The sequence below is a fragment of the Poecile atricapillus genome, chromosome 17, assembly GCF_030490865.1.
Source record: "Poecile atricapillus isolate bPoeAtr1 chromosome 17, bPoeAtr1.hap1, whole genome shotgun sequence".
In the NCBI taxonomy this organism is placed as follows: domain Eukaryota; kingdom Metazoa; phylum Chordata; class Aves; order Passeriformes; family Paridae; genus Poecile; species Poecile atricapillus.
This window is the reverse complement of record NC_081265.1, coordinates 10,207,138-10,224,083: the sequence shown is the minus strand read 5'-3', so window position 1 is coordinate 10,224,083 and position 16,946 is coordinate 10,207,138. Positions and strand designations below refer to the sequence as shown.

Genomic DNA, 16,946 nt, shown 5'->3' with positions numbered 1-16,946 from the left:
CATGAGCATGACTCTCCAGAAAAGGGAAATTCCAATGAAAACAAGCTCCAAGTTATTTCCCTCATGCACCATTGCCTTTATGCAATATGGTTTGCTGTGTCTGAAGAAACACAGCTGCATTATTCCAGGAGATGTTATTACAATCTGCACTTCTCCCAGGCTGAATCACACCTGACAAGGAATACCTGTTTCTTTACCTTACATCCATTACCTTATTATCATCCATCACAGTGTTAAGAGATTCAATCCACATTGGATCAATATCTCCATCTAGTACCATCCACTTGGGACCATCATGTGAGATGTTGGCCAGCTCTCTCATGATTGATGAAAACAGTCCTGGGAGGGTGACACGAATATGTTGATGAACAATGAAGTTGTTACCTGCTCCACCAGATTTTTCCAGCAATTTCCTAAAAATTATGCTTTCCCCTTAAACATTCATAGTTCTTTGCATCTGGACATAAATAATACTATATAATGATATCTGTTTTGAAGGAAAATAAAACCATATTATCAGAGTTATTGTCACTGAGAATGACTGTGAGTCTATATAGTTTCGTTCCCACTGAAAACCATAAGACACAGGAAAAATGAAGGGCAGACACTCAGAGAAAAACCCCACAAACTACACAGAGAAAACCATCTGAATACGCCTTGGAAATTCTTAAGTTTGTTTTTTTTCCTGTGGCTTGAAGTATATCAGGAAAATCAAGATGCTTTAAACACTGGGTCATGGCTTTAGTGAGACTGAGGGGAGAACAAGCCCAGACTGACATTGAGTGACAGAAGGAAATGTCAGTAAAATCAAGGAGACAGAGAATATACAGAGTCTCAGGGGGAGTAAATAATGAATGCTAAGAAGAGCGAGAAGCTGGGAACAGAGCAGAAGTACTGCAGGGCAAACAAGAGCTCCACGAAACCATCACTCTCCTCCACACGAGGAAATACCTAGGGAAAGGCTGGTCTGCATGAAGGAACACCAGGCAGACATTAAAAACAGCCTCTCTTCTGGTGAATTGTGCCAGGCACGCTCTCTGTTTCTCCAGGACCAGATATTCCCTCAGGATCCGGGTCAGGAACCACCCGTGGCATTGCATGACCAAAAGAAAGCTTGTGCACAGCAAATTCAGAACAGCTCAGCTCCACAGCTATGAGCTGGGCTCAGAGAACACCTCCCTGGCTCTGCCTGGGCTCCATTCCTCAGCTGGGCACAGCCTGGCAGCCTCTCCAGCACTGCCAGCACAGCAGCAGCTCCTGCCCGAGAGCATCACACCCAGGCTGGAGGGAAATGCCCCTCTCCAACCTCAGGCATCCACACCACACTCGGGTCTTGGGACTTGAAAGAAGAGTTTGGTTCTACAAATAGCACTTTTAGGATGCCCTTGTGGGACCTTTTTCCACCTAACATGTACAAACTTTCCAGCTGCTGGCAGTGAAATGAGTGACAGGACGAACTTGGGAAGAGGAAAAGGAGGAGCTGATCCATAAGGGGACACATCCTCTCTTGTCAGGCTGTGCTGAAAATGGCCTGGCTGCTCTTTGTCATCAAGAAATAACAGGAATTTTTCAGGATCATTTTCAGGAATGGTTAATGCAGAAAATATCTGCCTTGAGCCATCAGAGAGGAGTTGAAACATTATCCTCATGAATCCTCTTGAAACATTAGAGGATTGAGAAGCCTGGACAGCCACCTGCCAATGTCCCTCCTGCTGTCCAGTGCCACCCACAGTCCCTGCTCCACAATCCCCACTGTGCAGCTCTCTCTGCAGGGTGCTGCCTACATCCCACACTTCCCTCTGTCACTTTGATTTAGGGTGCCCAATCACAATTAGAAAGGAATTAAGCCTGGCACTGGAGCGGAGCAGGGGCCAGGAGGGGTGGTGGCAGAGCAGGGGAGGTGGTGGCTGCTCCTCTCCTGGAGACCTCTGGCCGAGGATGATTTATGGAGCTGTCCTCCCTCACCTCCCCCTCAGCTCCCAGAACACGGGGAATCAAAGCTGCCTTTCTGGATTAGTCACAACCCAACGTTTTCACTCCACATCTCTGTAATCTTTCAGCAGGTTTTAAATGCTCATTTCATCCTCCTCAGGAGCAATCAGGATCAACAGCCTGGCAAGTGCAGTGTGCTAGAGATCAGGCAGGGATATTTAGTGGAAAAACACATCTCAAAAGCTGCTGGGAGTGTCCAGCCACAGAAACCTGGCCATGGCACTTTTTGGGAAGCCCCAGTGCAGAGCACAGGGCAGGAGGGAATTCTCTTCCATCAACAGCCCAGCCCCAAAAAACAACCTGCCCCAGTTAGGAATTGGGAAGCGCTGGTGTTAGTGGACATGATAATTATCCTTATGGCAAAAGGATAAATTCCCAAAAAGCTGTGACACCCTGCATGTCCTTCCAACAGCAAACCCTCCCACGGCTGGGAGCAGCACCTGGGCTGTGAGACCTGCACACAGAGACCCAGCATCCTGCCACTCAGGAGCTTCATTAAAAATACCCTTTTTATCTCCAAATTCAGCCACAAAAAGACATTTACCATCCTTCCACTCTCGTGTTGCTGGGTTGATGATGCCGAATAGCTCATCGTTGGTGACCGCTTTGGGGTTGAGGTCTGTCCAGACAGGACGGCGCTTCATCCTCTGGTAGGTTCTGTGCAGGGACCTCAGCACCTGAGACTTGCCCGTGCCTGCAGCACCCACCAGGAACACAGAGTGCCTCACACTCAGCAGCTCCTCCAGCTGCACCACCTGGGGAAACACCCCCAGGGCTCAGACACACAGGACAAGGTCAAATGTGCAAAATCTGGTCTAGGAGAAGGAGTCCCTGCCTGTGGAATGAGATGTCTTTTAAGGTCCCTTCCAACCCAAACCATTCTGTGGAGTTAGCTCTCTTTGGGCCTCCTGTACAGTGATTTGTGACACACAAAGGGATTTGACCCCGAGTTTGGTGTGGCCACTCCAACCATGATGGGTGAAATCCTGAGCAGGAAAACCTCCAGCACTGCTCAGGAAAACCTCCAGCACTGCTCACATGTGACAGCCACCAGCCAAGGAGGCTCTGCACGCCAGGGGCTGCATGTGCACGAGCCTCCAGGAGTCAGTCTGTCAATCCAGGGAAGAGGATTTAGGAGCAGTCAGAGCCAGCATAGCTGTCCTCCATCAAGATCTGCCTGCAAGGGGAATATTGTGGCTGCCCCATCCCTGGAAGTGTCCAAGACAAGATGGACAGAGCCTGGGAGCACCCTGGGATAGTGGGAGGTGTCCCTGCCCATGGCAGAGGGTGGGACGAGTGGAGCTTTAAGGTCCCTCCCAACCCAAACCATTCTACGATTCTGTGACAGTGCAGAGCCCTCTTTGAAGATGGCTGAGAAAAGCCAGCTGAGCTGCTGATGGTGCAGGTAGAGCAGAAAATCCCTTGGCCTTACTTTGAGCACAAAGTTGTCCTCAGGCTGCAGCCGCAGCTCCAGCACAGCCTCCTTCACCACGGCCTCAAAATCCAGGTCGCGCTTCCGAGGCACATCCAGCGCAGGGAACAGGTCCCCAATCAGCCCCATGAACACTGGCACATCGTCTGCCACGATCTTGGGGATGTTAAAGTCCCGGAGGGAGCGCATCAGGACCTGCTCCTCGGGCCGCTCGGGGTCTGCGCGCTTCAGGGAGCCGGCCACCACCAGCACTGACTTGATGGCCCGCAGACCCCAGTCATAGTGGTCCTACAGGAGGGGGAAGAAGGAAATAAAAACAGGGGTGAGTTAGTGCCTAGACAGTTCCAGGTGGGGGTAAGAACCAGCAGTCCCAGCTGCCAGACCAGTCAGCGATGGAAATGAAGCCAAATTCTTTATTTGTGTTGTGGCCAGGGACCTCCACCAGCCTGAGTCAGCTGGTGTCCCTTTCAGAAGGTGACTTCCCACCAGGGAGAGCAGTGAGTCACATAATTCAGCTGTCCATGCCATCACACGGGCTCAGAGCTGGCCCTAAGGCAGCAGTAGCTCTGCCACTCTGGAGACCTAAGTGACCTTTTCCCCTAAACCCTAAAGCACTTCGCTTGGCCTTTGTGCAGGTTAAGCAAGGCCTGCCAGAGCCCTGGATCTGCAGGAGCTACTGAGGCAGAAGGCTTGTTAGTCCATTCTGAGGCCTCAGACACCCAAATTTCTCCATCCTGCCCATCACCAGGCTACCAGGGACATTTGCTCCAGGGTCAGGGAGGACACTGCTAGAAAGGAATCCTGAAGAGCCGTGAGAGGAACCCTCAAGCCACCAAACAAGTTCATCTATTTCTGCTCCATTAAATCCCTGCAGAGCACAGCCCAACAGCTTGACTGCTTCATGTGGGAGGCCACAGGGCCTCCAGCTGCACAGCACAAAGTTTCTGTGAAAGGCAGAAATCCACCCAAGCTCATGCTGGCACAGCCAAGATCAGGTTTTCCATTTGGAATCCTAATTCAACTCACCCCAGAGCTCTGACCTATGCAGAAATGTTAAAATCTGATTAACCAGAGTTTTGCACTGCAGGTGACCTTGCATGGTCAACACTTGACATGAAAGAGAAGTTCTTAGTTGGACTAAGAGAGGAACAGTCATCATGAACCCCTTGCAGGCAGGAGAACCAACAAGGAGCTAAGAGACAGGAAAGCAAAGGGTCACTGAATACTGCCCCAATCATGGTGGCATTTGAGGCTTTTCAAAAGTCTCCCTCACTAATGCAGTTGGTCAAGCAGATCCTCCAGGAGAGCAGTTTGAAAATCTCATTATTCTGGTGATCACAAACACTCCCTTCTCCCAGCAGCTGCCACAAAGGCACTCAGTAACTAAAAGCTGTGAAGCTTCAGCTGTGGAAGTGCATGGCAGAGCATCACATCCCTGATTTTGGGATCCAGAGCAGAGTGTCACATCCCTGATTCTGGGGGATACAGAGCAGAGTGTCACATCCCTGATTTTGGGGATCCAGAGCAGAGTGTCACAGCCCTGATTTTGGGGGTCCAGAGCAGAGTGTCACATCCCTGATTTTGGGGGTCCAGAGCAGAGTGTCACATCCCTGATTTTGGGATCCAGAGCAGAGTGTCACATCCCTGATTTTGGGGATCCAGAGCAGAGTGTCACATCCCTGATTTTGGGGATCCAGAGCAGTGTCACAGCCCTGATTTTGGGGATCCAGAGCAGAGTGTCACATCCCTGATTTTGGGGATCCAGAGCAGAGTGTCACATCCCTGATTTTGGGGATCCAGAGCAGAGTGTCACATCCCTGATTTTGGGATCCAGAGCAGAGTGTCACATCCCTGATTTTGGGGATCCAGAGCAGTGTCACAGCCCTGATTTGGGGGATGCAGAGCACAGCAGAGGGCTCACCTGCTTGGACAGGAGCTCCTTGCAGAGTTGGTAGAGCGTGATGAACTTCCTGGCTAAGGCCCGGGCCTCGAGGAAGCCCTCGGCCACCAGCATAATCTCACAGATCAGCTCAAAGTCTGGCACCACCATGGCACAGGGCCTAGGGAGACAGGCAGGAAAGGATTGCAGAGCAAGTGTTGACTGCAGAGCTCAAGGGCAGTGGATTTGTAGGTTTATTTTGCAGGTGCTCTCCAGTGAGCCACTGGAGACTCTCCCAGGCTGCCCACAGTGCATTTCCCATGGCATGGGACAGAGCTCCCTTGTCCTCCCTGTGCATTCCCCAATCCAGACTTGGTGCACAAGGCTGAAACCATCTGTGAATGCCCAACGTGAGGGAATTTCCCAAGAAAACGAAGCCTGGATGTTCCAAAAGACAATTTCTGCCAGTTTTCTTACACAGGTCACAAACTCTGACCTCAACTCACCTGAAGAGAGCTTTTAAATTCTCAGGTAGCTCGGTTCGTCCTGCATAACCAGGGTTCATGGTGATGAAAATCCCCACTGAGGGGACTAAGTTAATGTCTTCTCCAAGAAAATTGAAGGATTTCTTCTTCTCCCGGATTGCATCCTGCACACTCTTCACCTAGGACCCAAGGGCATGGTGAGTGCTGGTGTTCAGGTGTGAAAAACCCCAGACAGCACTGCTGCCCTCCCTACACCTGGCCCATAATGAGGCTTATCACTGCTCAGGTTTGGGTTTTTAGTGACCATATAAAGCTTTTTACACTGTTTGGGGTAAATCTGTGTGTCTCCCATCATAATCCAACTCTGACAAAGCTTCATAAGACACTTGGCTGGTCTTTTCTACCTGCCTGATTGCAGCTTTGTTCTGCTCATCCCTCGCTTTCCAAAGGGAGTGAGAGTCCATTAGAGCCAGACCACCTTATTCCATTGGATGGAGTGAGTCACAGAGTCACAGAGTCAGCAGGCTGGAAGAGACCCTCAGGATCATCGAGTCCATCCAGTCCTGACACCTCAACTAAACCACAGCACCAAGTGCCACATCCAATCTTTCCTTAATCACATCCAGGGATGGTGACTCCACCACCTCCCCAGGCAGATGATTCCAGTGCTTTATCACCCTTTCTGTAAAAAACCTTTTCCTAAACAGGAAAAGACACAGCAGACTTCACTGCCCACCTTCCATTCTGGAGTGCACTGAGGCCAGACCCTCCTTGCCCACCTTCCCAAGGGAGCAGTTCCCAGCAGCCAGCTCACTTCCCTGGTACCTCCAGCGAGGGAGGAATCTCTGCTGGCTGCCCTAAGCTCACCCCTGTTCACCACCTTAAAGCAAAGCAATTAAAGGAGTTTCTCTGTGCAAGGACCCACACCAACAGGAGCTGCGTGACTAAGGCAGCCAATTAACATCTCCATGGTTACCCTCTAATAGCAGCCTGATGGAGTGACAGCCCTGCCTTGCTCAGACACCACCTCCAGCCAGGAGCCAGGGAATCATTAGCAGCTGACTCATATCTGAGCTTCTTTTGTTCCACTTCCCCTTTTATTTTAAGATCCTCAAAGACGTTTTTCAATGACAACTTTAAACTAGACCCTGATGGAAGGGAAATGGATGGAACGACACACAAACACCTGTACCTGCCTGGGATTTCTTTGGGACATCACATGAGGTGATGAGAGAAAGAGAGATGAGAGTGAGGAGTTCATGGAGGGGTTCAGAACAATTCCTTTGACCAAGACATTTACAAAGTGCAGAAAATTCTGGGCTCTAGACTTTAATTTCTGCAATGCCAAGCCCCAAAGTGGGTCTAGGAAGAATTCAGCACCTCAGTTAAACATGGGGATCCCAAAACCTGCACTCACAGCTGACATTTGAGGCCAAAAGAACTCTCTGATGTTTTGGCAACTCAGTTTTCAGCACTGAGGTCCCCCAAGAGTCAAACCCGGGAAGGGAAGGGAAGGGAAGGGAAGGGAAGGGAAGGGAAGGGAAGGGAAGGGAAGGGAAGGGAAGGGAAGGGAAGGGAAGGGAAGGGAAGGGAAGGGAAGGGAAGGGAAGGGAAGGGAAGGGAAGGGAAGGGAAGGGAAGGGAAGGGAAGGGAAGGGAAGGGAAGGGAAGGGAAGGGAAGGGAAGGGAAGGGAAGGGAAGGGAAGGGAAGGGAAGGGAAGCTTTTCTCCACTTACCTGTACAGCAACCACAGAAAGGACCTCAACTGAGATCCTATTAAATTCATCAAAACAGCCCCAGGCTCCTGTCTGGGAAAGGCCTTTGTAAATATTCCCACAAGACTGAAAAGAAAAAAAAAAAATAAAATTACAAGAGTGAAATTACAAATGGAATCAAATCCAGCAAAAAATGGATTTGATTTCCCTGCCTGTTTATTTATAGCAATTTACAGCCTATTGTGGGTATTTAGAAAAGTGCACGGGAGCAGCAGGCACAACTCAATTATAATATTTATAGCTCTGCACAGTTTGCCACTTGATTTGCTAATTGCACTCTCTTGACATCTCTGCAGTCTGGTTCCATCCAAAGGTCACCTGGGCTGAGTTATTGATGCCCCACATCCATGAGGGACCTCAGCTGGATAAAATATGATCCAAGGCTGACAAAGCCACTGCCCATGGAGAGCACAGGGATCAGCCCCATGACCCAGCACTGGCCTCATCCCAGGAGAGGTCCCTGAGAAACCAGGAGAGGTCTCTCCCCATGCCTGGGACAGGTAGCCCAGGTAGACAGGTCTGGAGAGAGGGAATGGACCAGCACAGCCTTGGTCTGACTGAACAGGCCAGAATTTGTGAAGAATTTGATGTGCAACCTAACTGCAGGAGGGAAGGGAAAGGTGGAGCAGGGCAGAGAGCAGAGCCCAGGTCTCTTCCTCCCCAAGAACCTCGTGCAAGTCTTAGAGATGAAAAAGGAGGGGGAGAAAAAGCTCTTCAGCAGGAAGGGAGGCAGCAGGGATGTGAGGAGAGGGGACAGACCAGAGCAAGCCCAGCTGGGTGATTCCCACCCTGCAGGTCCCAGGGGGCCCTGAGCAGCCTGGCCTGGGGGGAGCAGCACCTTGTGGTCCATCTGCTCGGAGCAGTTGAACACGTACACCATGATGCCCAGGGCACGGCCCAGGTCCTTGGTGGTCTCTGTCTTGCCGGTGCCAGCGGGACCCGCGGGGGCCCCGCTCATGGTCAGGTGCAGAGACTGGGTCAGGGTGATGTAACACCTGCACAGGATGAGGGAAAGGGGGAAAGTGAGCTGGGTGCCACTCCAGTGTGCTCTGCAGAGCCCTGCGCCCTCCTTTGGGACAGCTCTCTCAAACAAGAACACGAATGCATCAGGGTTCTGTGTGTGCTCTGTCTAGAGGTACACTTTAAATTTACATCACTGCAGCTGGCAGCCTTCCTTGACCAGCCAAGAGAACTTGAGTGGCTGGATGCCAGAGGACTGTTTGCTCTCTCCAAATATTTTATTTTTCTCCATTTGGCTTCCTTTTCTTGGTCTGATCAAGGATCTGTGAGAACAGGTGGCCCCATGGTGCTTTTTTAAACCTTATACTGTGTGAGCATGGCCAAGCTGGAAGTCCTCGTGGGCTTTAACAAGCACCTCTGCCCTGCTGAGACTCCTCCAATGAATCACAGAATCAAAAAAGTTGGAAAATACTTTTAAGATCATCAAATCCAGTCATTAGGACAGCACCAGCACCTCGTTCACTAAACCATGTCTTTTAGTGCCACATCCACATGTTTTCTGAACAACTTCAGGGATGGTGATTCCACCACTGCCCTGGGCAGCCACAAAAGTGAGTTGGGGGAGAGCAAACTTGAGGTAAATGATTTCATTACCTGAAGCTGGAATTAGAAGATTATGATATGCAAACTGACCAAACTTATAAAAGTGTGAAACCTGTGACTCATTGTCCATTTTGGGTGCAGCCCCTGAGGGGCTTCGTCTGCCCTAAATGTACCTGAAGGCCTTCAATAAATAGAACTGCTTTTCATTCCCTGAATTCTGTCTGGTCTCTGTTTTTAGGTAGCCCAGAAGGTGCTGGGGGGCTCACCTGTCGGTCAGGGGGGTGATGACGAGCCGTGGGGTGTTGCCCAGGTACTCGTAGCAGTAGAGGAACTGAGCGTCGCAGATGTTGGCCCAGCAGTGCCGCTCCTCGTCCGCCCAGCGGTGCCGTAGCTGCGACAGCCACAGGAAGGCCTGGGCACTGCCCACCTGCAAGGTGCCACCGTGCCTTGGGGTGCAGTGCAAGATGGAACCGAGCCTGTGTTCTACTGCCAGCTGTTAAAACCAGCTGGGGCAGTGTTCTTTATCTCTCCCACCACCCATCCTCCCTCCAGGGGATATCTTCTGTTAATGGGCCATTGAGTCTCACTGCAGGACTGATAAAATGATGTCGTCCCATTGGGAGATGCTCCACCCAGGGGGCGGAGCCAAGCATTCCTGACTGGATATAATCTGGGAATCAGAGCACCACAGGCAGCCTTTCTTCACTGGATCCCAAAACTGAACCCATCTACACCACCAGAACCTCAGAGGAAAACTAAACCCTTCTATGGGATCACTGCTTAAACATAACCACATCTGCCACTCCAGGAGGACTGCAGCCACCATTTACTCAGACTGCTGCCAACACCCTGACCAACAGGCTGTCAGGTTGTGTTCTGACTCTGCCACGGGGTCGCTTTTTTTGTTGGTTTTCCTTTTTTATACTACTGCATTTTTATTTTAATTTCCTTAGTAAATAACTATTATTCCTATTCCCATATCTTTGCCGGAGAGGCTCTTGATTTCAAGATTATATTTCAGAGCCGGGGGGAGGGAATGGTTTCCATTTTTATTTATTTCAAGGGAGGTTTCTGCTTTCCTTAGCAGACCTTAGCAAGGTTAGATGGGATATTGGGAAGGAATTCTTCCCTGGGAGGTTGGTGAGGCCCTGGCACAGGGTGCCCAGAGCAGCTGTGGCTGCCCCTGGATCCCTGGCAGTGCCCAAGGCTTGGATGGGGTTTGGAGCAGCCTGGGACAGGGGAAGGTGTCCCTGCCCATGGCAGGGGGTTGAAATGAGGAGAGTTTTAAGGTCCCTTCCAATCCAAACCATTGTGGGAGTATGTGATGAGGGCAGTGGTGTGGGAGTGGTGGACAAATCCCAAGGGATTCCCTGTGGGCTCACACCAGAGCAAGAAAGCTGCAGAAAAGAAAAGCCCAAATGCTTTTTCTTATGGCCCTGCTGAGCCAGGCAGTGCTCCCAGTGCCTGTCCCTGCCCTGTCACTCCTTGATCTCCCCTTCAGTGCCCAGCATGGCTCACACTGAGCTGGGAACACCCACCTTCTGTGCTATCATCTTTGCCACCACGTCTCGTGCGTGCACGTCAATGGTGCAGATGGTCATGATCTTCTGCCTGTCCCCCTTGGAGAGCTGCCCCAGCAGCATCGTCACCAGCGTGTTCAGCTGGGCCACCTGCTTCTTGTGGTACTCCTTCATGGCCTTCTCATAGCCTTCCTTCATCCTGGAGAAGGCCATGCCCACCTCAGCTGTCCACCAGATCTGGGTGCAGCAAAGAGCCACCTGGGGAAACAGACTGGCTCAACAGCAGGGGAACACCGAGGTTTCCACAGGTTTGAGAGCATCTGATCCACGGGGAGATCAGGGATGAAGCACCCCTGACATGAAATTAAATTTTGTTATACAGTATCACAGCAGGCAGGAGGGCAGGGATCCATTTTACATCCACTGAAATCTCATCCTGGGCACATCCAGCAGCTGCTCATCAGTGAATGAGCCCCATTCTCAGTGAGTGAGCCCCATTCTCAGTTCCTGAGCCCCATTCCCAGTGAGTGAGCCTCATTCCCAGTGAGTGAGGCCCATTCTCAGTGAGTGAGCCCCATTCTCAGTTTGTGAGCCCCATTCTCAGTGAGTGAGCCCCATTCTCAGTGAGTGAGCCCCATTCCCAGTGAGTGAGCCCCATTCCCAGTGAATGAGCCCCATTCTCAATGAGTGAGCCCCATTCCCAGTGAGTGAGCCCCATTGTCAGTTTGTGAGCCCCATTCTCAGTGAATGAGCCCCATTCTCAATGAGTGAGCCCCATTCTCAGTGAGTGAGCCCCATTCCCAGTGAGTGAGCCCCATTCCCAGTGAGTGAGCCCCATTCTCAGTGAGTGAGCCCCATTCTCAGTGAGTGAGCCCCATTCTCATGTCTGACCACATGGGAGGCCAAGCTGGAGACCACGAGGCTGCCAGAGGAGCACCCAAGGGGCTCCTTCCTCTCACCAGGCCCCATCAATTTGTTCTCTCACCTCTCTGGGGGTAGGGGCTTCCTGTGAGCCCTGGGGTGCAGCAGCCACTGCCCAAGTCCCCACCTGCCTGGAGCTCTGGTCAGAGCACAGAGCTCAGCCTGGGAACCCATCACGAGATGGCCAGGAGAAAGGAGAACTCACCCTTTCTTTCCCCTGGGCAGCAAAGGCAGAAACATTCCCATCCCCAGCCAGAGACCCTGCTGGGAGCAGGGCAGGAGCAGGGGCAGTACCTGGGCAGGGTGGTCAAAGAGCCACTGGTCCCTCGGCTTGTCCTCGTAGGCCGCCACAGCCGCGCTCATCTCGTCCCTCACCGTGGCCCTCATGGTGTCCAGCAGGCGACTCAGCCACACCTCGACCTGCAGGAGGGGTTAAATCCCAGGATTTAACTCCTGCTGCTCCTCCTCAGCAGTGAGGGATGGCAGGGATTGGGACAAGCAGCTCAGTGCTCTCAAACTAGCCCCAGGCCTCCTCCAAACCGCAGCACTCAGCCATTTCTGCTCCTGCAGCATCAGCATCTCCTCCCAGACACCAAGGGGGGATTTTGTGGAGATCCAGCTATAGGAGGAACCAAACTGAACTCCACTGAGGAGCAATTCAGCTCAGCGTGTTCCAGCTCCAGGCCATGACAGTCACCTATGGGACTGGAGCACAATCTGCCAGCAGCAAGAGAACGCTGGGAACACAATTCCTGCTGAATTTAGTATTTCACAGGCAAAGCCCTCACTGAGAGGAGGGTTGAAAAGCCAAGTGCCATCACTGGGGAGCTCAGAGCTGGTATTACCTACTTCAGCTTCCTGAAATAGCCCATAGAGAAAAGTGCAGCTACAGGGACAGAAAAACTGAGCAGTATTTGATTCTTAAATTTTGTACTTCAAGTCATCCTATGAAATAAGGAAGATTTGGAAAATAGGGGGAAAACTCTTTTCTTTCCAAAGATATCTGTGGATATAAATGGACTAATTTAATCTGTTTTCAGTCTGCACCCCCTTCCAGCTGGGAGGGTAAGAGTAACCTCCAAAATGTCTTTAGTTAAAAAAAAAATTAAATTAATTAAATTAATTAAAACTTTAATTAAAGTTAAAAAGCCCAGTAAAGGCCACAGCCCTTCCTCACACCTCCACCCATCCAGAGCAGGACTAGAGCTGTGCTGTAAGCAAAGAATAAGTTCCACACCACCTGTTCCAGCTTTTCTCACAGAGGCTGTGCAGTGAAACTCTGCAAGGGCTTGGCCAGGTTTGCTCAGCCAGGGGGTGTGGGAGCAGCTGGGACAGACAAGGTCTCCCCTCTCACCTGCCCGCTGCAGTCACAGGGTTCACTAAACTGGACATATTCCTCCTCTCTACTGTACATTCCCAGGCCAACCTTGGTGCTCTTCTGCTCAGAGTCCACCTGGAATTTCAGCTTGGCCAAGTTGTCAAAGAGTTTGCAGAGGTGATGCTGCACCTGCAAAAGGGATTGTGTAAATAAAGGGATTGTGTAAATAAAACAGGCAGAGCAGAGAGCAGCAAAGGTGTGACAGCCACAATCCTGCTCACAAAGCGTGACTTGGACATCTTGGCAGCACCACATCTTCTCACTCACGGCCAGGATGCTGCCAACACGAGCCTCTTGCTGTCCTTCTCAGTATTTCCACTTACTTGTACTCATTTAGAACACAGGTAGGCCCTAGTAAATCCTGAGATCTCCCAGACAGGGCAAAAAACCAGAAACCATCCAGACACTGCATGACCCCCGAGTCCCAATTCCCCTGCACATATGCTGCTCCACCCTGCTCCCCCTTGTCCTGGTCTCAGCACTGGGCAGTTTTCCTCACTGGGAAACTTTATGGGTTTTTTACCTCCTAGAAATCAATTCTGTGCCAAAGAAAAGCCCTGAATTTTCCTCCATGGAGAAGCCAGACCTTTATTTCTGCCTGAGACCCAGACAAAACCCGCATCTCAACCAGGGACTGCAGCTCCTCCCGAGGAGCAGCTCCAACCTCTGGGACAGGGACAGAACCCCAGCCTGGAGCTGTGCCAGGGGAGGTTTAGGCTGGATTTAGGGAAAGGTTCTCCCCCAGAGGGTGCTGGCACTGCCCAGACTCTCCAGGTAATGGGCACGAGGCTGCCAGAGCTCCAGGAGAGCTTGGACAGCACTCTCAGGGTGGGGTTGTTGGGGGGTCTCTGCAGGGCCAGTAACTGGATTTGATGACCTTGGTGGGTCCCCTCCAGCTCCTATGGATCCTGTAATCCATAGGATCATGGCTTGTCTGTCCAGTTCTCATTGTGTCCCACAGAGGATTCCACCCCCTGCTCAGGAGCTGTCCCACAGGTGGCCACAGCCCATCGGTTCCTTCCCTGGCCAAATCCCAGGAGGTGCCAAGTGGATCAAGGAGCACTGGACACTCAGCTTCCCCACCAGGACAAGCACACATCCCTCCCAATCTTACATAAACCACAGAATCCTGTTTTACAGCTGCAGGTGGGCAGGCTCAGCAATGCCCACTGCCCACTCCCAGCCCCTCTGCAGGGCCTTGGCTGCGCTCCAGCACTCGATACAATTCTGCCACCAGAGCCTGGAATGCACCTGAATCAGCACCAGCTCAATATCCAGTTCAAGTGGATAATATCATTGTCTATTTAATCCTCCTTTAGGAATTATCAGGCTTTGAAACTGCAGCGGAAAGGCTGAGAGCATATCCGTGTATGATCCTGCCTGACATTTACTTTGATTTTACTGCAAATAGTTTTGAATAACAGAAAGCACCAGGAATTTCTCCTTACTCCATGGAGCATTTCAACACAGCAGCTTTTCTCTGCTTCCTGTGTTTCCTCTCTCTCTCTCCATTTTAAGCATCAATCAGCTGTGTGTTTATGACACTCTGTGGGCTGAAATCACCCAGCAGCAGCAAACAGATCCAAGCAGAGTTAAAGGGTAGCGGCAACAAGAACATTTCCAAGCCAGCCCCATTCCCGCGCTGACACGAACGCTGCAAACAAAGCTTAAGGAGGCTGGGATTTCTCACTACTAGAATGTGGAATAAGGAATTGATTCCTTACCCAACAGCCTCCATTTGCTGTTGAACATGTTGATTTGGTTTACAGAAACCTTAGGATTAGTGATCTCTCCCAGAGCAGGCTGGTCAGGGGCTGAGGTTTCCTGACAGCAGCTCCTCATGGAAAAGCAGCTGCAGGACTGAATCCTCTGAACTCTGCCCAGGGGGACAGAGGGTTCTGATCCCTGGGAATGGGGGGAAAGGGACTGTGAAGCCATTTCTTAAAACAGGAGGGTTACTGCCAGCCCCTCCTCAGGGTGAGCCAGCAGTCCTGCTGAGCCAGGAGGAGGAATGGTTTATCTGGGGGGATTCTCCACACCTGGAATTCAGACCCCATCCCAGAAACCCAGTGCAGGGTCAGACACCACCTGGTCCTGACCACCAGCTGCTCCCCTCCTGCAGGCTGTGCTCCTCCCTGCCCTGCCATCAGGGCATCCCAAAGCCTCTGCAGGGGGAAGGGAGAGGCACTTACTGGAAATTGCCTCTTCTGCCTAAAAAAACAGCCCTCTACAAGCCACCAGTGGTCAACACTCCCACACTGGAACAACCAGGCCGAGGTTCTTTGTTTGGTGGCACCCCAGGCTGGGATCCAAGGTCAGCAACAAGTTCTGGGTGAGATCCTTGAGAAAGTCGTTTTCCTGCAACCTCACTGTATCCCAGCAGAAACAAAGCCACTGTTTTTTATGGCACAAAACCCATGGAGGTGCTGCCACAAGCACCACCAGAGTTAGATCTGAACACAGCCAGGGCAAGGTTGCCTGTCAGCGATGACAGATGGAGATCAGCTGTGAAGGAGTTGTTAATCCACGTAGTCTGGGAGAAAATCACTCCAGAAAGGACACTAGGGAGAGTCCCAGGTCAACATCTTCCCCTGTGACACTCCTGGCAGCTGGAAAATGCAAAGGTGATGCAGTACAAGCCTTACCAGATGAGGGTTGGTGCCATTGGAAAGAATATCCAGTAAATCCGCAGAAGAAATGAAGTAAAATCTGGGAAAGGCCAACCTTTTCATGTCCAAATATTCAGCCAAAGCCTTCTCACACAGAGACAACCTGGGGAGACAAAGCAGAGCTCAGGACAGGTGGGTAAATACCCTGCCATGCTTTGTGCTGCCCCTTGGCTTTTCTGGCAGTTTCTTCCCACCACGGGGAAATGCCAGGCACGAGCTGAGCCTGCTCCTTCCCACAGCCCTGAATAGAACCACAAAGCACAAGGGAACTCACAGCTCACTCTCTACTCCAGGGGTCAAACACCCAAGAGTCGGGGCAGCCTGATAAAAAAGCAGAAGCACAAGTGGAAGAAGAGGTTGGAAAGGTTTGCAGTCTGACCCACTGCTTTAGACAAGCTCGTCGCTGCCACAGGTGGTGGCATCCACTGGGATGAACATTTCCAGAACTGCTTTTATTCTAATGAGCCACATTTTAAAGTCTGATTCCAACTAACTCAGCTTTTTGTGTTTGCAAAGCATGAAAGGAAAGTTGTTTGCTCCGATCTAAAATGAATCTTGCAGTGTTCACATGCTAAACTGCTGCTGAGCTTACAAAGTTCCTAAATAACATTCTCTGTGAGGAACATTGGCCTTGTTCGATTGAAAATAAAATCAAATCTTTATTTGAAATGGAGAGCTGCTACTGACACAACAGCCTAGCATGGACTTTGAAGTGTTTTTCAGGCAGATTTGTATGTTAAGTGAGAAGTGTCTCCATCTCAGGTCTGTCTCAGAGAGCTGTGTTATGCCTCTTGTCAAGGGTACACAGGGGTAATTTTGTAAATTAAATGGGCTCAGCTCTGCTGCAAACATCACAGAAAGGTTTGGGTTGGGGGGGGACTTTAAATCCCACCCAGAGCCACCCCTGCCATGGCAGGGACACCTTCCCCTGTCCCAGGCTGCTCCAGCCCCAGTGTCCAGCCTGGCCTTGGGCACTGCCAGGGATCCAGGGGCAGCCCCAGCTGCTCTGGGCACCCTGTGCCAGGGCCTCACCAACCTCACAGATACAAAAAAAAACTTGAGAAAGATCAGCAAAGCTGGAGATCTGTGACTGCAGAGGAAGCAGAGCCTCAGAAAAAGCCTTGGAGCACAGGTTCCACCAATTCTTATGTCTGATTCCAGTCTCTGACATAATCCTGGGACTGATGCTCTACCTACCTCCTCTGGATGTCCTCCAGCTGTTGGGACAGACCTGGTTTATTGGTGGCTTCAACCACGTTTGGGGTTTTCTGAACTTCATAGGCCAGTTCTTTAAAATCCACATCTATGCCTTCAAAACGTTTGGAGTCCTACA

The 16,946-nt window shown here is 51.1% G+C and overlaps 1 protein-coding gene across 1 annotated transcript in view; it reads right to left on the bottom strand.

The window, feature by feature from the left end:
• Nucleotides 1-16,946, bottom strand: part of DNAH9 (dynein axonemal heavy chain 9) — a 61,696-nt gene that overhangs the window by 21,512 nt on the left and 23,238 nt on the right. Inside the window, exons 21-33 of the mRNA XM_058852673.1 lie at nucleotides 16,811-16,941; nucleotides 15,590-15,716; nucleotides 12,921-13,073; nucleotides 11,861-11,986; nucleotides 10,664-10,903; nucleotides 9,392-9,552; nucleotides 8,401-8,557; nucleotides 7,524-7,628; nucleotides 5,810-5,967; nucleotides 5,346-5,484; nucleotides 3,425-3,712; nucleotides 2,498-2,747; nucleotides 212-339 (exon numbers count right to left, since the gene is read on the bottom strand). Coding sequence (XP_058708656.1) covers nucleotides 212-339; nucleotides 2,498-2,747; nucleotides 3,425-3,712; nucleotides 5,346-5,484; nucleotides 5,810-5,967; nucleotides 7,524-7,628; nucleotides 8,401-8,557; nucleotides 9,392-9,552; nucleotides 10,664-10,903; nucleotides 11,861-11,986; nucleotides 12,921-13,073; nucleotides 15,590-15,716; nucleotides 16,811-16,941 — 2,163 coding nt within the window. The remainder of the gene's footprint in view (nucleotides 1-211; nucleotides 340-2,497; nucleotides 2,748-3,424; nucleotides 3,713-5,345; nucleotides 5,485-5,809; nucleotides 5,968-7,523; nucleotides 7,629-8,400; nucleotides 8,558-9,391; nucleotides 9,553-10,663; nucleotides 10,904-11,860; nucleotides 11,987-12,920; nucleotides 13,074-15,589; nucleotides 15,717-16,810; nucleotides 16,942-16,946) is intronic.